The sequence below is a fragment of the Paroedura picta genome, chromosome 15 (assembly GCF_049243985.1).
Source record: "Paroedura picta isolate Pp20150507F chromosome 15, Ppicta_v3.0, whole genome shotgun sequence".
NCBI lineage: Eukaryota > Metazoa > Chordata > Lepidosauria > Squamata > Gekkonidae > Paroedura > Paroedura picta.
Genome location: NC_135383.1, coordinates 3,553,462 through 3,575,432, shown reverse-complemented (window position 1 = coordinate 3,575,432; position 21,971 = coordinate 3,553,462). Strand labels below are relative to the sequence as shown.

The 21,971-nt window shown below is 53.1% G+C and overlaps 1 protein-coding gene across 9 annotated transcripts in view; it reads right to left on the bottom strand.

Annotated features, from left to right (window-relative positions):
• Positions 1-21,971, bottom strand: part of AGRN (agrin) — a 162,511-nt gene that overhangs the window by 89,586 nt on the left and 50,954 nt on the right. For 7 of the 9 annotated variants that reach the window (XM_077312229.1, XM_077312232.1, XM_077312230.1 and 4 more), the window contains one exon: positions 11,043-11,090. In XM_077312229.1, coding sequence (XP_077168344.1) covers positions 11,043-11,090 — 48 coding nt within the window. Of the gene's footprint in view, positions 1-11,042; positions 11,091-15,555; positions 15,787-21,971 lie in introns of those variants that run through there. The other 2 variants (XM_077312236.1, XM_077312237.1) reach the window with 2 other exon arrangements.

Sequence of the window (21,971 nt, the reverse complement as noted above, 5' to 3'; positions counted from 1 at the left end):
TTCAGACGGGACAGACTGTTCCCAAGGGGGCATGGGGGGGGGGCAGAGCTACCTCAATCTGCTTAAATATTTATGGTCTGTCTTCCACCGTACAATGTCTGCCACAGATGTACAACACGGCGTTCGGATGAAAAGGAAATTAAAGATGCACGAAGACACACTGAAAGATCTGCTAGATTCGAGTCCAGCAGCACCTTAAAGGCCAAAAAACATTTTGGGGTTCGAGCGGACATCGTCCAATCTGACAAGGGGAGCCCTGAGCTTCAAAAGCGCAAACTGTGAAACTCTTCTTGGCTCTTAAGGCACTACCAGACCCGAATCACATTGTTCTTCTACAGACCAGCATGGCCTAGCAATTAAATCAAAAGATCCCTTAGCAATTCAATCGAGAGATCCACATCCAAATAAATAGATAACAAGGAAGTTGACATGCTTGAAGACTAACAAAAAAGAACTCCAGCACAAGCGTCCGTGAGTCAGAGCGCATTTCTTCCATGTACACAGATGTGCCAGCAGCTCAGGTAAGGCTCCTTCACATACATGCTGCCTAGTCCTTTCATCTGGAGATGCCAGGGATTGAACCCGGGACCTTCTGCATGCTAAGCAGATAATCCACCATCACCAACTTCATGGTGCAGGGGTTGGACTAGATGACCCAGAGATCCATTCCAAGTCTATGATCCTATGACTGCCAGATGTTTTAACCGTAAATGCTGGGGACCAAACCTGGGGCCTTCTGCATGCCAAGCAGATGCTCTGCCTCTGGACCATGGCACCCCCCAAGGCCCTTTCTCAGGAGGGAACAGTACAAAGCAAACCAGCCCGGCCACAGACCACAACTGTCAGAAGGAAGCGCTGTAAATACAACTCACCATCATGACTAACAAATGGCATCCCTCCCAGCTCCGAAGCCTGAAAGATTAGGCCTCTCTTAGGGGCTCATGGGAATTGTAGTCCATGCACATCTGGAGGACCACAGGTTGACTACCTCTGACCCAGAGGGACTCTGGAGTTATGGCTCTGAAACAGGAGGGTTAATGAAGACATCGAGAGGAAAGACCCCTTCTCTCCTCCCCCATTTCGACCGGGTGGAACAAGACAAAATCTCACCTCCTTCGGCTCACTCCAAAAGTAACCCTGCGTTGCCGGGGAATTTTCACACTTGCTGTTTAGCGCACCCACTCGCCCCCTTTCCCTGCCAGCAGTGCAAACACACCTTGAGAAAAGCTTGAATATGGAATAGGAGCTGTTTGCACAGGACTTCCAAGGGGCTCAGCTCCCTTCGGGTGCTTTTCTGCCCCAGGAGCCAGCGTAGCATTGAGCCTAAGAGTGGCAGCTTCCCCACTCCTCCTCCACATGCGGCCTGCTGGGTGGCCTTGGGCCAGTCCCAGTTCTCTCAGAGCTCTCTCTCCCCCCATCTACCTCGCTGTGTTTGATTCCCCGCTCCTCCACCTGCTGGGTGGCCTTGGGCCAGTCCCAGTTCTCTCAGAGCTCTCTCAGCCCCACCGCCCTTGCAGGGGGTCTGTTGTGGGGAGGGGAAAGGAAGGCGACTGGAAGGCGCTTTGAGGGCAGCTGGGTCACCCTGGCCCAGTCACATTTCTCTCAGAGCTCTCTCAGCCCCACCTGTCTCACAAAGTGCCTCTTATGGGGAGAGAAAGGGAAGGAGATTGTATGCTGTTTTGAGACTCTTTGGCCAGGGAAAAGCGGGGTACAAAAACCAGCTCTCCTCCTCCTTCTCCGCTATCACTCGGCTGAAAAGGATTCTGTGTTAAGCAAATAACATCTGTGCTATTCTGCAAACTTGCTACTCCTAGGCTCTATACATATTGTTGCCAACTTCCAGGTGGGGACTGGAGATCTCTTGCTATTATAACAGTTCTCCAGTCAAAAGAGATCAGTTCCTCTGGATAAAATGGCTGCTTTGAAAGGCGGTCTCTCAGGTTTTCCTTTCCCTCCCTAAACCCCTCCCTCCCCACGCTGCATCCCCCCCTCCCCCCAAATCGACAGGTATTTCCTAACCCAGAGCTGGCAACTCATACCAGCCCTCCCTTTGAGGGCCACTACCCCCAAGGGAATTCCATTTCTGACACCATTTAATTGGCATTCCCAAGTTCCATTTTTTTTTAAATATATTTTTTTAAGTTTCTGATTCTGGAGCACCCTCCCCAGAGAGGTCCATCGGGGACCTTCCTTCTCAAGCTCGGGGCACCCAGGTGAAAATGAGCTCATTTGTCGGCACTTTTAATTAAGCTGTTGTTTCTTTTTAGGACCGCTGCTTTATGACCTCATGTTTTATTTTTACAGACTGTTTTCTGGGCTTTGCCCAAACAGCTCCGCATAGCTTCAGTCTGTGCTTTGCTCTTGGCCCTTCAGACCCGGGAAGCGGAACGCCAGGACAGAGACTGCAAAGTTGACGCCGGAGGCATCTGGACATCCACTGGACGGGTCATCTGCAAAAGCGTTTCTTGGGGCTCGTTTCGTTCTGCCCCAAAGCAGACACCCAGCCTGGGTTTTCCTCCCCTTCACTGTAGCAGGAGGTCATACAGAAGAACCCAGGTGGGATCACCCAGGGGTTTGCAGGGAGAATCCGTCTGGGAATAGCTGCCTCCATCACAGAAGAGAGGAAGAGCTGGGTTCTTTAGATAATGATTTTCACTCCCAAACGGCCTACAAACACCTTTTCCTTCATCTCCCCACAACACACCCCTTTGAGGTAGGTGGGGCCGAGAAAGCTCAGGGAGAACAGCTCTGTGAGGAAAGCTCTAAAAGAACTGTGACTGGCCCAAAGTCACCTGGCTGGCTGCATGTGGAGGAGTGGGGAATCGAACCCGATTCTCCAGATCAGAATCTTCCACTTTTAGCCACCAAACCACACTGGCTCTCAAATAGTGGATGTTTCACTTGGAAATTCCCAACTTTTTTTGCAAGTTGGCCAGTTACCTCAAGGGGGTCATTTGGTGTTAGTTCTCAGGCCCAACATTTCCTGTTCCCCCACACCCCTTCTGTGAGGGAGAGGGGTTGTTGCCAAACATCTCTGATGAAGAAGTATGAGGAATTTTGGGGGTAGTTTTTGGCCTGTTTTTAATGGGACTGATGGGCTCAAGGGGTCCCAAACAAGTTTCCCCCTTTCTTCCCCATCCAGAGGGCTCAATTCTCAGCCTTAGATCGCAGGACAAAAAATGTCCACGTAATATCTGACAGCCCAGGAGGCCACGGACATGCTTGGGAGGGAGAATTACCACTCCTGTCGAAATTCTTAAGCATTTAAATATCAATGCAATTACACTGATTTTCTTTCGCCCTTCTTTCTTACTTCTCAGTGAACAGTGATGGCAAAGAGGCACTTGGATATATTTTTTAAAAATCCTCCACAGGGCAGACGAAAAATCCTTTGATTAAAATCACAAAGCTGACGGAACCCCAGACAGAAGAAAAATAGCAAAAAAATTACCACATTACGTTTCAGGGCAAACTAGTTGAGTGTTCCTTGAAAAATCAAGCTACTGCGTAGGATACTTCCAGATAGGAGCAAGGAAACGCGGGGGGGGGGGCGGATTTCCCTGTGAGGCTAGGATGCTTCAGTGCAGGTAAAGACCAAGCAGCTAAGCAGGGGGGAGAACCTCGAAGTATCTCCCACTACTCAGGCAGCCAGCATCCATCCCTTAGACATGACTGTCTCATCCAGGGATCCCCAGCCCTTTCCAATCTGTGGAAAGAATTCCGATACAGAGTGGTGGGCGGCAAAAAACAAAATGGCCGCTGCTGGAGGCGGAGCCAGCCACAGCACGCCAAGGATTGAGGTTGTGCGCAATTCTAACAGTGACTCTTCAGCATTTCAGACAGAAGCTCTGCCCAACGGAGTGCCTTTTAAAATGAACACACAGTCTCAACGTATTCTTGAGTGTACATACAGGCTGCCTTGAAGCACTCCGTGAAGATCCTGTGCCGTGGCGGTAATTGCTCCCAAAGGAGCATTTTTAGAAATCTGCTAAGCTAGGCAAAGTTTTCTTCCTACCCCAGGTTGCAAGGAAAGTTGCCTTTTCCCGGAAGCTGACAGGAAGAACTGACAGCTAGACTCTCTTTCTGAGTGCTAGAATGAAGTCGCTTTCCATATTAGAATCATAGAATCATAGAGTTGGAAGGGGCCATACAGGCCATAGAATCATAGAATCATAGAGTTGGAAGGGGCCATACAGGCCATAGAATCATAGAGTTGGAAGGGGCTACACAGGCCATAGAATCATAGAGTTGGAAGGGCCATAGAGGCCATAGAATCATAGAATCATAGAGTTGGAAGGGGCCATACAGGCCATCTAGTCCAACCCTCTGCTCAACGCAGGATCAGCCCAAAGCATCCTAAAGCATCCAAGAAACGTGTGTCTCCAACCTTTGCTTGAAGACTGCCAGTGAGGGGGAGTTCACCACCTCCTTAGGCAGCCTATTCCACTGCTGAACTACTCTGACGGTGAAAAATGTGGTTATTGAATCCACAGGTTGAATATGGCCCCCCCATGGGGTCCCCATTAGGACCTGGGCAGCTATATTCTGTACCAGTTGCATCTTCTGGATCACAGTTAAGGGTAGGCTCTTTTCGAGAGGTTTTGGAAACACTACACGATGTAATACCCCACAGAATAAAAACCCTTCCAAATGTTCATCTGAGTTTCCGGTGCGTGGTTTGTTATCCTGGACCATTACTGACTGCAGTGTGCCAGCCACCACAGATCTCTTGAAATGTTCTTTGGAAGAGCAGGCAGAGACGGGGACAGGACGAGGACACAGTTGAGCACTCTGCATAACCACTCCAGCCTGCCCAACCAAAGAGGTGGTTAAAGTCTGCAAAGAGGTAATTAATCTGCATTAAGCAATCCCGTGAACACTCATAGAATATTCATGAACATTCCAACTCCTCGGGGGGGGGGGGGGAGAAGGTTAGTGAAGGAATGCTGGAGATCTGCTGGGACTGAAAGGTCTTGTTTGTTTTGGAGGACTTCCTATAGGGCTGAAGGGAACGGTGCTACAGGGGGGAAGGGCCTAAGACGCTTGCACAGGTGGCCCAGGGGTCTGAAGGGATGAGCAGCCAGAGCTAAAGGAGGCCGGATGAAGGCCTCCTACTGGGCTACCCAGCAAAGAACAGCTTTCTGATAGGCAAGAAGGATAAAAATGCCAACTCGATTCAAAAAGAAGCAGCCCCAGACTTGCCTTTGAGTCTCTTAACCGGGTTTGATTCCCCACTCCTCCACATGCAGCCAGTGTGGCTGTTGTGCGTTTTCTGGGGTGTGCAGTTGTGGCTTGATAGTTTTAGTCCCGGACGTTTCCCCGGCAACTGTGTCCTTCAGAGGTAGGACTCGGCAAGATGGGAATCTCTCAACGCAGACAGATTCCCCTCCTGCCATGTCCTTCCTCTAAAGATGCCAGACACAGTTACGGGCGAAATGCCAGAGAACAGAAACACCAGACCACACAGCCCAGAAGGCCTGCTGCAGCCAGCTGACCCTGGCTGGGAAAGCTCAAGGCTTGCTTGAATGTTTACATTATTTTAACTTAATCCTTGGTAAAAACGGTTGGCCAGCTTGGCCACACTGGCACTCCCAGCGACTAAAGTGAGCTGGCACAAACACAGTGTGCGCCAATCCACAACCCCCCCCCCCCAATTAAGGAGGGCACACAAAGAACCAAAGAAAGCCCCAGCCGGGACGTCAACACCTTCTGGCCGCCACGAAAGAAATACAAGCAGGGCCGTGGCCAGGAGGATTTACAACGCTTTCATTTTTAATCAGCTAACTGCTTCTCGATGTAAAGAGAGAGTGGAAACCAGCCGGCCACCTGCGCAGAGCCCTTCCCCGCCTCCCTCCCCTGACCCAGGATGGCCCCCCAAGCCCGCAGGAAACACAAGCCGGTCCGGATATTTATGGGTCTGACAGGGGGGACAGAGTGGTTTTTCCAATATTTAATTTATCAAGGGCTGCTCCCCCCACCTCCTGCCTCACCGGCCAGGTTTTTATAGGGCCGTAAAGAGGCGTTTAAGGAGGCCTTCCGCATCCCTGGTTCACGGACAGGACAGAAAGGGGCCGCCCTGTCTCCCCTGAGCTAAGATGGCGAGATCTCCGTCAAGGCCTCCCCAGGAGATGATGGCTGGGTATCAAGTGACATCAGGTCGGTCCCCACTTACAGCGACCCCCTGAGTGAATGACGTCCAGAACATCCTATCATCCGGTTTACCTGGCATTTGGAATGGGGGGGGGGGAAGAAGGAGGAGGAGGGATCTCTTTAGTCTGGAGATGAGCTATAATTCCAGGGGATCCCCAGGTCCCACCTGGAGGCTGGCATCCCTACCCTGTATACTGTCCCAGTGCTAATGGCAGGTAGCAGGTAATAGAAGTGAGAGACTTTGTAAGGAAATACTTTAAGAGTGTTAATGTTTTAAGCCTGCATGCAAGTTGAGTCACAAAGAAATAATCCATAATGGGGTTTGCCAGTGTCATTTATAAAGGTTGTACTTCAGGTACAGTCCTAAAATGGTACGGTCCTCTCTACTGCCTCTGGACTCTGCCTCTCTCCGACTGTTCTAGAACACATCCCAGATGCCTTTGCAACTCCCGAAGTCTGCATGACTAGGCAAATTGACAGCGGGGGGGGGGGGAGAGGAGGAGATCTGCAGAGAAAGTTTGAAAACTACCGAATAACAGCCAACTCTTAAGATGTCAGAACACCCATTCAGGTGTGAAAAAAGCGGAGGCAGCAGTAACCATCGCAAGCACATGCGCGCGCCGCTAAACAAACCAGGGCACCCTAGAAAACTCCGGCGCAGGGCTGATGGACGATTCTCTCGAGAAACCAATTTCCCCTCCTACTAGAAAATCCGCAGCTCCTCCCTCGCTACACCCCCAGTAACTCTGAATTTTAAATGCCCTGGAGGCTCACCCAGAGCGGGAGGCACGATGTGAGGAGGCATCTGCAATGACCCCGGAGGATTCCTTGCCTGGCAGAACAACAGGCGGTTCCGCCGAAGCACAGTGCGGATGTGTCGGTGTGACCCATATTTGTCGAGCTTGGCTCATCCCTCATTCAGGAGAAATAGGAAACGGGAGTCTGCAGCGGGCGCTCTTGGCAAGTGGGACGACTCTTAAGCAGGGCAAATGTGGGGCGAGGAGGACTAGCGATGGTGCCAGCCTGGGGGGAGTGGGGGTCACCAGCTGGCCCCGTTGGGGAAGAGAACGGGCTGGATCCAGCGAGCCTCTGGGCAGACGCCACAAAGCCATTGTCATGTTCTCCAACAGGACTCAGGCTAGCTCGATCTCGCCAGGTCCCAGAAGCTAAGCGGGGTTGGCCCTGGACAGAACTTGGATGGGAGACCGTTAAGAGTACGAGGCTCACTGTGCAGCGTCAGGCTACCTCTGTTAACTGCGGCTCTCCAGATGTGCATGGGATCTACTTGCTCACCCTCACAAGCCAGAGCAGCCCTGCCCAGCTGCCCCTGACTCCACAGAGCCCAAATGTGGAAGCCTTTTTTAGAAGCACCGCTGTTGAAAAGAAATACCAGCGCTATACTTGACGGTGAAGCTCTTCCAAATGAAAATGGAATCTCGTTGCCCTTGGTAACGTGAAAAAGTCAAAAGGGAGGTGGGAAGCCCCTTGGGTCCCGCAGGATCGCTAAGTTAGCATGACACAGACTGTCGGGAGACGTGGAAAAGGGAGCAGCTACGCCGCGCACAGTGTGTGGTCAGTCCAGAGAGGAGATCGATTCGGTTCCAAGAGGCTGGAGAGATGACAGCCCTTGCTACCTACGGCGTCAAAACACGTTCTAGAAATAAAAAGAGGATTTGCACAAGGAGCTTAACTTTTCATGCGTCAAAACCCAACCGTCACCAAGGTTGTAGTCCTCATGATTGACACAAGATCTTTGAAAACAGGGATAGAAAAGACAGATGGCACATCCACCCACCAGCCCGACTTTAGAGAAGGCCACCCTCCTTCCAAACAGGCAGAAAAAGAGTCATCCTTGTCCCAAGCAAAGATGGACAGCATGGGCTGGGGAGAATGTCCTGGGGGTGAGACCAGGGTTGCAGCACAGGGAGAGCTTGCCTTTTCTGACCCAAGCCGTCATCTGGATGGGCTTGAGTTTATTCGCATTTTTTCCCAGCACCGAGAGGCAAGATACACCTACGTTCCTTTTTATTTTTAAACAAGACACAGTCCAATTATAGATTAATCACTTTTGTTTTATCAAGCATCCTGACTCCGGCAAAAAGATAAATTACCAGACCGATAATTGGTTGCTGTTTTTAGACCCTTTACGTTGGAAACCAGAACTTTACTGATCTAACCAGCGGAAACATCCGGTAAGCAAATTCTAGAGAAAGTCCAGAAAGTCGGTAAAATCTCGATTCCTCCAGGCTCCGCCTCTCCCTTGTTAGCGCCACCCATTTCCCCACAGAGTCCTGCCGGACTCCACCCATTCTTGGTCAGATTTCATCCAACTGAATTAGGGTTGCCACCTTCCAGGTAGTAGCTGGAGATCAGTTCACCGATTGGAAAGGCAGACTTTGTGGAATGATAACCCACCGAAATCCCTCTCCTCACCTGGAGACAGCAACATTGCCCATAAATTGCTCTTCTGCTCAAGCCCATATTCTCCATGCTCTACTCCACCCCCCCCCCCGCAAAAAAAATCTAGCTATTTCCCAACGCAAAGCCAGTAACCTCAAAATTATTTCATTTCCCCCTCTGGTACTGAGTTTGTCCCAATTCTGGAGTCTCTAGAGACAACCATCCGAAGGCGACTGATCACCCCGACACTGCCCCCGCCCCCCCCCCCTGCACATTCATCTGAACCTACATGGTGGTGGAGGGGAATACTTTACAGCAGGGGTAGTCAAACGGCGGCCCTCCAGATTGCCATGGACTACAATTCCCATGAGCCCCTGCCAGCATTTGCTGGCAGGGGCTCATGGGAATTGTAGTCCCTGGCCATCTGGAGGGCCGCCGTTTGACTACCCCTGCTTTACAGTTTCCAAACCATCGCGGATGCCTTACCCTTTCTGTCTAATATGACAACAACTCTCCATGATAGCCGGTTCAAAACCGAGAGACAACATATAATTTTGACGAGGGTTTGCGAGACTCCAAAGCGCCACCCGCCCCCTTTCTTCAAGGCAAAACACGATAAACCCATTAACAATTTTTGCCAGTTCAGCGGGCAGGAGGAGGCAATTTGCAAGGCCTGCATCTGTGGATCCCGGTAGGAGGGGAAACGGCGTGGATGCAGACCACCAGCCAGCCAGGGCCTAGACGGCTCTCTGGGTGCAAGGTGGGCCTGCTTTGGCAAGACTTGCTCCAGGAGGGCTTCACGTGGAATGTCATTGCAAGGTTTTTAACATCCACAAGCCAGCTGACTTGGGTGCTTTGCTTTTGAACCGGGGTACACCCCTCTCTCTCACACACACACACCTGCGTACACACCCATCTTGACTGCCTTTTGCAGCTGTAGCAGATAAATTAGAAGCAACCAGACAGAACAAACAACTTCAAATAACATCAGGTTCTGCCCAGGCCAGCCACCCTCTGAGTCCCTGTTCAGGTCCTCCCTCTAAACCAACCATATTTTTAAAAAAAATCAAAAGTTTTCACTGGACGTGTCACCTGTTCACTAGTTGCGCCGGGGAAAACTCATTCTTAGGGCTTGGGATGTACAGTTATTGTTCGATTCCCAGACAGGGAATGGAAGGGTAGCCAAAAGGAATCTAAGGCGAAGGGGCAGGGCGACCCTGAAGGGAAGAGGCAGAAATTTGGGTTCCAGACTTTGGAGCCAAACAGAAAATCTAGCTGGAATTGTCTTTGTGGGTCTCTCGGGCACCACTGTGCACACACCTTGCTCTTGCTTGGCAGGCCAACTGGGCAATCCGCCAGAAAACCTATCCAACCATCCCCTTACGTCTAACACAACCTTCAGTCCTTCCGTCCTCTTGGTCCCGTTTGATTTTAGGAGAAACATCCCGATAAAGCTACACAAGAGGAAGTAATGCACAGTGGTGAGTGGTCTGCAGCTTGGCTACAGCGTCCAATTCCCTCTCAAAGTCTGATAGCGACAAATTCTCGTCAGCTTCACACGTCCCGGGCCCTGTCCGGAAGCGGGAAAGCGTGGCTGCCTCTCCGCATGCAAATGAGCTGGAGAGCCACGGGACCAGTCGGCAAGACAGATGCGCACCGCCACTTCAGATGCAACCGTGGACAGCCACAACCGATGAAGTGGCCCTCATCTGCTTATCTACATTTCCTCGGAGGGCTGTTCAGGAGCATAAAGGAGATTGGAATTTCACAGAGAAGTGCTCAAGAAATGGGGACGGGCCCCGAACTCACTGGGGAAGGAGTGCAGGCCAGAGAGACACAGAGACACAGAGAGAGACAGAGACTGAGAGAAGCAGAAAGCTCCATCTCCATCCTAGAGTTGCCAGCTCTGGGTTAGGAAATACCTGGAGCCTTTAGGGGTGGGGCTGGAAGGGGGCAGGAGTTGGGATGGGGAGGGACCTCAGAGGAGTATAATGCTGTGGAGTCTGCCCTCCAAAGCAGCCCTTTTCTCCATCCATCCATCCATCCATCCATCCATCCATCCATCCATCCATCCATCGCTAGATTTGACTCCAGCAGCATCTTAAAAAGACCAACAACTTTTTTTGGGGGTATAAGCTCCCGAAATCTCACGGTGCAGTGCTCCTGGACTCTAATCTGCTTGGGCTTCTGCAGACCGACATGGCTACCCGCTGGAACTAATACACAGCTACGCCTGCTGCAATAATAATAATTTATTATAATGATTAACGAGAACTATATTCCTTCTGTTTGGCAAAAAAAGGAAAGAGAGAAAAAGCCGTTCCAAACCAAGCGCTTGTGCATTGCAAGCCAGAGAGGGCCTCCGTGGGGAGGGGAGGCAGCGGCTGTGAAAATAGATCACTGGGTCACGGAGGGAGGCGCGAGGTATCTGAGAACCCGCCAGATCAGCTTCCCGGGGAGCAAGAATACGATCTGGGTCGCTTGCAACTTACCGTCCTGCGGGGTCGGCAGCGGTTGAGGGAAGTAATTGCCCGGCTTGTCTGTAACAGAAGAAAAAGTAATTTAGAAGAATCCCTAAGCGGCTTCCAGTCGCCTCCCCTTCCTCTCCCCACAACAGACACCCTAAGAGGCAGGCGAGGCTGAGAGAGCTCTGAGAGAACTGTGACCGGCCAGAGATAACCCAGTTGGCGGCATGTAGAGGAGAACTGGGGATTCCAATCAGTTTCTCCAGATTAGACGCTGCCGCTCTTAACTACCACAACAAGCTGGCTCTCACATCTAGAGGGAAAGGGAACTTGAAAACTCCCCCCCCCCCACTCCTCCCACCGCAGCCATTTCGGACACAGGGAAACTTCTCCTCTCTCCCGCCACCACCCTGACCCCGCACATCCTCACCCCACGGCACGGCGTCCTCAGAGCTGCGATGCTTTTGCCAAATTTCAAGCGAGAGCTTTTTGGCCGAGGAGCTTAGAGAATCCGAATGGGAAAGGCCAAAGTGTATTTCATCATCATCATTCTCCAATAAGGCCAGTAAATGCCCATGAAAGCCGGGGTTTATGCATCCAAAACAGCCGAGGCAGCACGACTGGTTCCTGGGTGGGAACTTCCTCGAGTGCTTCTGGACGCATTTTTCTTCCTCCCGTGATTAAGAAGCCCTGGCAATATTGCCCTGCCTTTGCATTCTGTCGTGGGCTATTTTTTAATTAAAATATTCATGCCCACCCAATTCTGGAATGGTGCTATCCGTCTAACAGGCTGGAAGCAATCTTGCTCCACAGGAGGGGGGGGTGCGAGGACTCACCACCCACACAGGGTTGCCAACCTCCAGGTGAGGCCTGGAGTTCTCCTGGAATGATCTCCGGGTGACTGAGATTGGTTCCCCTGTGGAAAACAGGGCAAGAGGGCAAGCTCGATGGGCAACCACAGATCTGAAGTGAAATTCCTCTCCAAAAGCCCCCTCTCCACAGGCACCAGCTCCAAATATCCAGGAATTCCCCAGACCGTAGTTGGCAAGTCAATGCCCAAGATAACCGAGAGAAGAATGCTACAATAGTAGAATACAGCCACACCGGAAAATCCAGGAAGCCCAGATAGCAGAAGGCTCCATCCGTCCGTATATAAACAGACTTTGCCCTCAGGCCTGCAAAACTGGAGGAAAAGAACCACGCAGATCTGCTGCACCTCTTCAGCAAACCGCTGTTGGTACAGAGATGCAATAGAATGAGGCTGCCTGTTGCCTCTCTTTATGGTCCAGGACAGATACTCATGCTGAGACACAAAGGGAGGCTCCCGGAAAGTAGGTCGCTCTTCCGCACAGCAACCGTTTCCAGGTGTCAAAGCGCACAGCTGCATCCAATTTTGATTCAGAGAAGACAAAGAAAGTGTATTTGGGAAAGCTCTGGTTTACTGCCTTTCTGAATGTCCAGAAAAGCGATACTCAACATCCGTCTCTTTTAGCACGAGGAGAAAGAAAGCACGGCACTTTCCTCCGCCGAGCCTTGGGCGAGTCAATCCATCACGGTCCCCCCTGACCCCAGCTGGGATGCAAATAAAACTATTTATTACCTTTCGCGCAAAGGCCTCCCCAGACACGGATCCATCAAGCCCGTTTGAGTTGATTGGTGACCTACGTGCAAAATACGGCTGCCTCTTATCCAGCAAGGGTGGGGAGCGGGGGTGGGGTGGGGACACACACTCAGACAAGGCGACTGTATAAAGAATTTTCTGTGGGGAGAGGGGAGGCGTCATGCCAACATGCATTCGAGCCACCCAATCGAAGAAAAAGGGGAAGTTGGCTTGATATATATTTGCTTATCCAGCAGAATCGAACAGCCAAGTTTCCTTGGCTGGCACCTGTGGAGAGAGGCAAGGAAAGGGGCAGATCTCAATTCCGCCCAGAGACACCAGCCGCCAGGTGGGACCAAGGGATCCTCAAGAACCATAGCTCATGCTCCGGGGGACAGAGATCAGTCCCCCTGGAGCAAACGGCTGCTTTGGGGGGCGGGCTCCAAAATGTTCTACTCCACTGAGGTCCTCATCCCAAATCCCGCCCACTCCGGGCTCCACCCCCACAGTCTCCAGGTATTCTTCCACCAAGTGCTGGCAACCTTACTTCCACCTCACCGAAGTCCACCAGTCTCTCACCACAGAGGAAACCAACCTAGGGAGATTTTAGTGGCTCTGGGCCAGGATGGAGCCCCAGAATCACAATCAACTGCTGATGGGGCCACAGGAAGAGAGCCCCCCCCCATGCCAGCTCTGAGTTGGGGAGTGCTTTTGGGGTAGAGCCTGGGAGGGCAGAGTTTGAGGAGGGGAGGGGCCTCAGAAGGGCATAAAGCCCTCAAGCCTGCCCTCCAAAGCAGCCATTTTCTCCAGAGGAACTGACGGCAGATGGGTTGTCATAGTGGGAGGAGGGCCCTGGGTGAGAGGTCCCTTCAAGAGCAGGGCCCAGGGCAGCCCCCCACCCATTGGCCAGGACCGCCCCAGAAGTCACCTTGTCAAGGTGGGCTCATCTCAGGCAGAGGTGATGTTTTTCTTTTCGAGACCTGGGCTTTTCACTTGAAACCCCAAAATGGTACCACCCAGGAAAAAAAGTGATGTTAGTTCTTGCTGACTGTACCAACAGATGCTGGGGCATGACACAGTTTTACCAGCAACAGAAATAGGGCAATTTTCCGTGTCACATAACAAAGTTTGAACCCAGAGTCTCTTGGAAGAACAATACTTATTAGTACCAGGGGTAGTCAAGCTGCAGCCCTCCAAATGTCAATGAACAACAATTAGCTGGCAGGGGCTCATGGGAATTGTAGTCCATGAACATCTGGAGGGCCACAGTTTGACTACCCCTGGTATAAGCATATGTATGCACACAAAAGCTAATAGGACAAAATTGGGGGGGGGGGGGATATGAACATTTCCAGTTTCCGACCCTGCTAGTCAGCAGACTTCAGCTAAACCATCCTACCAAGGCTCTAGTCCTCATGAAGGCAAAATATATATCTAAAGGTGAAATACTTGGCGAGAGACAACAACCAGGCTTTCCAGCAATAAAGAGGTGGTTTTCTCCATGACCAGCCGCAGAATTATTAAAAATGCATAATGAATTAAGCAAATAAGTTGCAATAGATTGAATTTGCATAATTTATACAGGTCATAGAATTTGCGGGCTTGATTTCCAATGGAGGATCTGGATGACCGAGAAGGGGGGGGGGCAAGGACAACAACTCCAAAGTAAACACAAAGCACGCACCACCGCCTTGTGTCTGAACGGCAACCGCTGTCATACAATGCAAAAATGAGCTTTTGTGTCACAGGTGGACACTGACCCTGCCGAAGCTGTAGTTACAGCTCTTTAAGCTGCCACGTCTGCCTCTCTCCAACCACAACCACACACACAACACCCTCTCTCTCTTTGCTGGGCCCCCAGAGGAATATCTCCCGCACATTCCTTCTCTCCGCCACACCCCACCACGTTCTATATTGAGCAGATGCTGCAGCCCAGGGGATTCACAGGCACCGAAAGAACTGTCAAGGAGCCATCTGCGATAGCTGGGGCAGAGACGCCCCTGGGTGGACCTCGCATCTGAGCTAGAAGACGACCCTATTTTCAATGGCGCCCCCAAGTCCACGTGAAGCCCTAACGAAGACAAGGGGTCTTCTGAGCACACAAAGAGTGCCGTTGGCTTTCTTTTCGAAGAGACAAGGTGGAAGGCCTGTTCAGACCAAAGCACCCCACCTCAAACCACAGAAATGCTTGTTCACAGAGTAACTGCTTTGGGTGGGTGGAGAGCACCATTCACAGGTGACACGGCGCATGGAATTAGAACCAGGCAACAGATATCAGATCTAATGATGCTTGACCAAGGTTTGTTCACTTCTGACATGTGTTCATCACATGACAAAAGACTCGTCTTCTGGGGCTCGGGGGTGCCAGGCTTGTACAAGAAAGCAAAGTTACTGTTCTACAGAACAACGCAAGCCACACAGCATTGTTCCTCACGAGGTGACTTCCCCATTGCTCCAGGATCCAGCATACACCGAGGTAGATTGCCTCTGCACATGGAAGTTCCATTTGCTTCCATAGCTCATACCCATCAGTAGTCCTAAGCAATGTGACTCCTGGGCAAGACATGAGTTCCTGGAATAATTCCTTGCTTTGGTGGATTTGCAAAACACAGGAAAATTGGCATAATATGTGTAAGCAATCATGCCGAATTTTGGGAAGGAAGGAAGGAAGGAAGGAAGGAAGGAAGGAAGGAAGGAAGGAAGGAAGGAAGGAAGGAAGGAAGGAAGGAAGGAAGGAAGGAAGAAAGAAAGAAAGAAAGAAAGAAAGAAAGAAAGAAAGAAAGAAAGAAAGAAAGAAAGAAAGAAAGAAAGAAAGAAAGAAAGAAAGGCAAGCACAAAGTATGCAAAGCTACCCAGTGGGGGGAGACCCTGTTTCCAGCCACACCCCCGCTGTCCCTCCCAGCCCCGTTTTGCCCGCCACGTGCCAACAGAGACACCTACAGTTGTTGAGGAAAAGCAAGACGGCAAAGCCCAGCGTGGAGGTGGCCAAGAGGATCAGGCAGATGTTGCAGGGGATCATGAAGTAGCGCACCACCAGGGAGACCTTGTGCTGGTACATCCGGTCCCGCTCCAAGGAGCCCGGCCCCACGGGGTACTGGCAAGCGGTCATGCCGCTGACCGGGGCCCAGGCCCCCACCGGCAGATCCAGGGCAGCGGCTCCTCCGGGCACGCAGAAGCCCCCCACCCCCACCCTCCCGTTCCCAAAGCAGCAGTTCGCTAAGTGTTCTCCGGCACGGCCATGCTCCGGCCGGCGTGCGCCGAGGGCTCTCCGTTTTCAGGGGGAAGGTCCCGACGGTGCCCGGCCCATCCTGGAGCCAACGCTGGGTGGATGAGGGTCAGCGGGGCTCCATGCTCCCCCAAAAGGGGGTCACAGGCGCGAGGGCACCACAGCCACAAGCCAAACCAGCCAGAAGAGGAAGCCCCCCAACCCCAACCCGGAGATCAGGAGGGAGACGGCCCGGTGGGCCCACCCAAGGAGAAACGCCTCTCCTGGGGGAAAGAACTGTAATCCCAATCTCCAGGCTGGCTTTCCCGGTGTGCAGCCGTGGAAAGAATCATAACAGCTGGCAGTGAGGGGCGTGGGAGAAAGAGAGACGAGGCCGACCCCTCCAAGACTGGCAGGGGCTACTTGAGTCTTTGCTGGCTCTCCCCAGGCGTGGCTCTCACAATTAAAGCATCCGCTCGGTGGCCGGGCAGCCCCTGTCCCGGGATGTGTGGCGTCAGCCCATGAGTTCCTCGGGTGATAGGCGAGGATGTGCAAGACAGAGGCCAAAAAGGACCCCCTGCGGGTGGCCCTCAAACTTAATCCCAGGAGCTGGCAAACGCCCACGCCCGTCGCCAAGAAGGCCCAGCTCCTGAAGGAAGCCCAAGTCCCCCAGGGGCTCTGCTGCCACTGGCCTTCCGCCCTTCTCCAGCCCCTTCCTCCGGGGACGGGCTAAGAGGGAGCTGTGCAGACTCGGTCCCTGGCTTGGGCATCAGCTGGAATCGGCACCATCCGTCGGTCCTCGTGCCACACCGGCCCTTCCTGGCCAGCCAAACGTCCTCCGGCAGAAATGGGTGCTTCCCTGCCGCCCCCTCCCCCCCTCCGATGCACCGGCAACAAAAGGTGATGCTCGTGGGAGTCCGGAGTTGTGACAATGGAAGGGGATTCGGCGCCACACAGAACAGGAATCCGAAGGACCGGAGCCTCCCCTCCGCTGCCAAGTTTCCTCTGCCCCCAGCAGCAGGGCAGGTTACTGTCCCTGGTCCTCTAGGAGCCCCTGCCGCGGGGGACCGTCCGCCTCCCCTCCGCAGGTAGCCTCGTCCTCTCTGGCGGGGCCGATCTCCCAGCCACCGCTCTCCTCCTTCCCTCCAAAGAGAACTGTGCCGCCGCTGCTGCCACCGATCGCTCTCAGAGGTAGAATAAAGCCAGCGGGAAAAGAAAAGCACAGGACAAGGATCCTTCGCGGGAGGCACTCCGAGCAGGAGCCCCAGACGGAGCAGCGGCAAAAACAAAGGCGAGGAAGACTGTGGCGAGGGGAGGGACCTCCTCCCCGCCCCGGCGGTGTCCCTCTAGGGAGCTGTTCTCGTGCAAAGAGGACGCAGCAACCTGTGGTCACCCATCGCCTCCCGAGATGGCTCCAGAGCTCCGGACACCTGTGAGCATCTCCCCGGAGATGGAGGCAGAAGCGAAGGACCAGCCGGCGCCGCTCGGATCTCCAAGAGAGCCAAAGGGAAACCGCCTCCCCCCTTGCCTCTCCAACCCGTCCGTTCCACCCGCCCTGCTTCTCATTTGCCAACTCAAGATGTTGAAAGGGGCGGAGAAGATAATGTCAAAACTCATTATGTGCCCCCCTCTCTCTCTCGCTCTCTCTGCCACTCCATGCTTCCGCACGCCGAGCATGGCACGCCCTCTCCGCAAGGACAGACACACTGCCTCGGGGAAGGGGAAGGAGGGGCGCCCGGACACCCCTGGGGCCGCAGGTCGGATTGCACACCGGGCTAGAAGAAAAGGCGTGATGCAAGAGCCCTTTGAGCGCAGGGGGAAAGCCTCTTTTAAGGGATGCTAAGAGGCATCTCCAATGAGAGGGGATCGAAAGTCGAGGGCTGGAATTCAAACAGCTGCGTCCAAAAAGCCCCTAAGCTGGAAGGTGTGTTTTCTGTACTCTGCTTTGCTCCTCTTAACAGGTAGAAGGCAAGTGGGTTGGCAACGGCTTACTTGGCTTGGAGATTTAAATTTGGGAGCCTGTGGTCTACAATAACACTATGCTCACTATATGTAACTTAGAATCTTAGAATCACAGAATCATAGAGTTGGAAGGGGCCATACAGGCCATCTAGTCCAACCCCCTGCTCAATGCAGGATCAGCCCTAACTTCCATGTGTAGGGGCAGTGTACCTCAGAATGCCCAACAGTGTAGGGCAAACAGCAGAACTGGATTGTTGTGGTTTCCCAGAAGCACTGAAACTAGACACTCCTGGAAACAGGGTGATGTAGAAGAACCTCCATGCAAAGAGGAAGTATAGCTGTGTGGGGGGGGATAATAAAGGAGGCCTTGTTTCTTGGCCTTGTTGAGCTTTTCCTAGAAGCCTGTCCAGCAACTGCTGGAAACTGGATGCTGAACTAGTCAGGGGTGGCCAAACTCTCCAGATGTCCATGGACTACACTTCCCACGAGCCCCTGCCAGTATCACTTCTGGGTGATGTCAGCATATCATGTTAAATTATGGCATTCTTCCGGTTTGGAGTAATTTGGGGTGATTAAGTGGGGTGTGTGGTGCGTCCGGAAAGCATGGGGACTCCACGCAGACCCAGGGACCTGGCTCCCCTAGCATCCTCAGAGCCAGCGGCCTCTTTCCAGGGCTGGCCGGGCCATGAGGACTGCCTAGATCTGGCACGGTCATCTCCTTCCCTTCCTCTCCCCAAGAGTCTTCCCACCACACTCCGAGCAGCTCTGCCCAGGGCAGAATGAGGGCAAAGCTCCCTCTCAGGTAGCCAGAGTGGTACCTGCTGGGGAGTCACAGGAACCTCCTGCCACCCACCTGCAAGAGACAGAGAGAAGACAGAAAACAGGCTGGAGGTGGCAATGCCAGCCATTCTCCTCCGGGAGCGGCCTACGCCAATGCCCTAGGAAGCTACTGCGAGTCGTGCCCCAGGCACCGGGAGATGCAAAGACCAGTCCGAGCTGTTCTGTCCTCTCCCAAGTCTTGCCCGGATGCCCTAGAAACGTCAAGGACATGGAGGCTGCATTTGGCCACTGCAGACTTTTCTCTTCTATACGTTTGACTAACCTGCTTTTAAAACCATCAAATGGTTTAAAACCATCAAAACCAGGGGGAGTCAAACTGTGGCCCTCCAGATGTCCATGGACCACGATACCCAGAAGCCCCTGCCAGCGAATGCTGGCAGGGGCTTCTGGGAATTGTGGTCCATGGACATCTGGAGGGCTGCAGTTTGACTACCCCTGATCAAAACCATGACGGGTGGAGAATTAGTGGCAGTCTCTGAGCACAACAGAAACAGCGCTGCATATTCTGCGGCTCTACCCCAGCACAAACAGGGCAGAATTCAGCTCCTCAATAGCTCCGCTCCGCTGTTTAACAGACAAGCTTCTAGGCCTCATGACTGCAGAGACCCGCTGGGATATATATGGGGGGAAACACTGTTGAAATTGGAGAAGCCGGAAGGAGGCGGTTAAAAAAGATTTCCTTGTGTTTTGGAGAAGGGTAGACACTGCCTTTCTCGATGAATAACCTGAATAATTCAACGGCAGCTATTTGCGGTTTGTATTCTTTAAAAAAAAAAATTATTGAACGACAACAACAAAAAGACCTGTACTATTTTGCATAATTTATTCCGGGCTTGGGTAAAGAGAGTACGGGGCTCTATCTCCATCTTGTTTAGCAACGTCTCCGAGACTCTGCCTAGCGGTTTCCCACACACCTGCAAACACACGCACCAAAGCAGGGGTGGCCAAGCTGTGGCTCTCACCGACTACAATTCCCATAAGCCCCTGCCCACACTGGCAGAGGCTCATGGGAATTGTAGTCTATTGACATCTGGAGAGCCACAGTTTGGCCACCCCTGGACTAGAATCTTGCTCCTTTTCCAAAGGCCAAAGGTCTCAGGAAGCTAAACTCGGCAACGTACGCACAGCTCTTTTTCCTTCTTTCTCCCCCTTGCTCCCTTCGTCCAGGCCTGCGTGTCCTGCGAGAGGGAAGCTGGGACTGAGTTGCCCTTCCAAAAAGCAGTCCGAGCTCCTGTACCCCAGAGCCTTCGCTGTGGGGCCGGAGGTGGGGTATCGTGCCAAAGAAGGGCGGCCTTTTGTTATCCCCTTGCCGAGGCCCGGAGACACAAGCGCCCACCCCCCGGCCTGACCCGGCTCTGTTTTTATAGACAAGCCAGGGAATTTCAGCCCCCAGTTCTTTAGGAAGCCCTGGCCCTTATCCAAGAACTTTAAATCTGCCAGCCAAGCCTTCCACGCCCGGCAGGGTGAAGAAAAGACAAGAAAAGACTGGCTGCAAATAATTCATTTGCATGTCTCCATTTGCATGTTTCCATACACCCCCTAGCAAAGCCCAAGGGGACGGGAGGAATGTGCCCCTAAAATGCCCCGCAAGGAGGGTGTGAAGCCCTCCCCTCCCCAGGCCCTGCAGCAGTGGAAACGGGCACCATCCTGGGAGAGCAAGAGGGAAACGGGGATCAAAACAAACCCCATGCTTTCAAACAAGGCCAAATTCTAACCTAGAAATAGCATTCATCACACTCCAAAAGCTGGGATGGAGGAAGCGGGCCTGGTTTTGCCATCACCCTGATACACTAGCTTTCTGCATGCAGGGGATTTAATGTTTGTACGGTGGAGGCGTCAGCCACAGGGGCTCCCGCCCATAGTTTGGAGCAACACAGGCCACACAGAGATGGACTGCAGCAGGGAGAAGTGGGCCTTTGTGGGCAAAACAGCCCAATGGCGGCAGCAACTGAACTGGTGACATGCTAGAATTAGGCCTCGTAGGTCTCTTAAAGAAAATCACGGAGCCCTGGCACTTCCGGTCCTTGCTGCCTTGGACATGAGTCAATCCCAGGGGCATCTGGGGCAGGTTCAGTCCCTGGCACGTCCAGTTTAAAAGGGTCAGGCAGGAGGTGATGGGAAAGACCTCTACCTGACAGTCAGGGTAGAGAATACAGAGCTACATTGCTCAAAATCTGGACCCCGCAGAAGGCATTCCGCTGCCTCGCTAGCCGCCCAACTGGGGAGGGTCCGTGGCTCAGTATAAGCTCGGCGTATGGAGGACCCCGGGTTCAACCCCCAGTTAAACCATCAGGAAGTGACGTGAAAGGCCGGGGCCTGAGACCCTGGAGAGCTGCTGCCAGTCTGAGCAGACAATACTGACCCACAGGCTGAGTCAGCATAAGGCAGCTTCACTTGCATTCAGTGTGCTGCTGATAGAAGTGGGGGGAGGCAGAGTTCTTGCAGCACAAACCTTCGGCTCCAGTAGCTGAAGGGATTCTTTGGTTCGACACGGAGCGTCTCCAGGGTTGGTGAGACAACCAAGGCAAGGGTTTGGGGAGGCTGGGGGGATCCCCGGTTAACTATGTGCTTCATTTTGGCACAGCTCTTCCAGAGCCACATGCACTCAGCAGAACCCAGCTGCTTGGCAGTCCACCCCATCCCAGTGCAGTCCAGCAAAACCGGCTTCACGGTCCCCTCCTCCCGAAATCGCCATCCCTCTGCGTGCCGCTCGCACCACGGAGCGCCCTCTGCTGCCCGTCTGTGGCAACTTGATCCAGGCCTTCCGGCCTCCCCATCCGAAACAGAAGGCATCGATCTCATGGCCCGTCGTACCCCCCCCCCCCCCGTTCACGCAGGGATACGGGGAAGAGGCGCTCTGGGGGACGGGGGATCGAAAATTCAAAGACTCCAGGTGGGGAAACTCCTGGAGATTTGGGGATGGAACCTGAGGGGGGGATGGGGATCTCAGCGGCTTATAATGCCAAAGAGTCCCCCTTCCAAAGCAGCTATTTCATCCAGGGGAGTCGATTTCTGTAGTCTGGAGGTGAGCTGTGATTCCAGGAGATCCCCGGGCCCCACCTGGAGGCTGGTATCCCTATATTCTGCTTCTGCCGCCCAGGCAGCCAAGATTAGCTGAAAAACAGGCCAAAGTGCAAAGATCCAGGCTCTGCTTCTCCCTGCCTGGCGACAGAATCTGTCCCTGGGCTCCACTCCAGGCTCCCTTTATCTTCCCAGCCCTCCCAGCAGCGACAACAATAAAAACCAGTAAGCCGGCCAGCCGGCGGTGGTCTCCCCACTGGGCCCCCCCCCCGAGAGACGCGTGACAAGCGGGATTCTGCAACCTCTCCGTTTAGGGAATCTGCTCGGA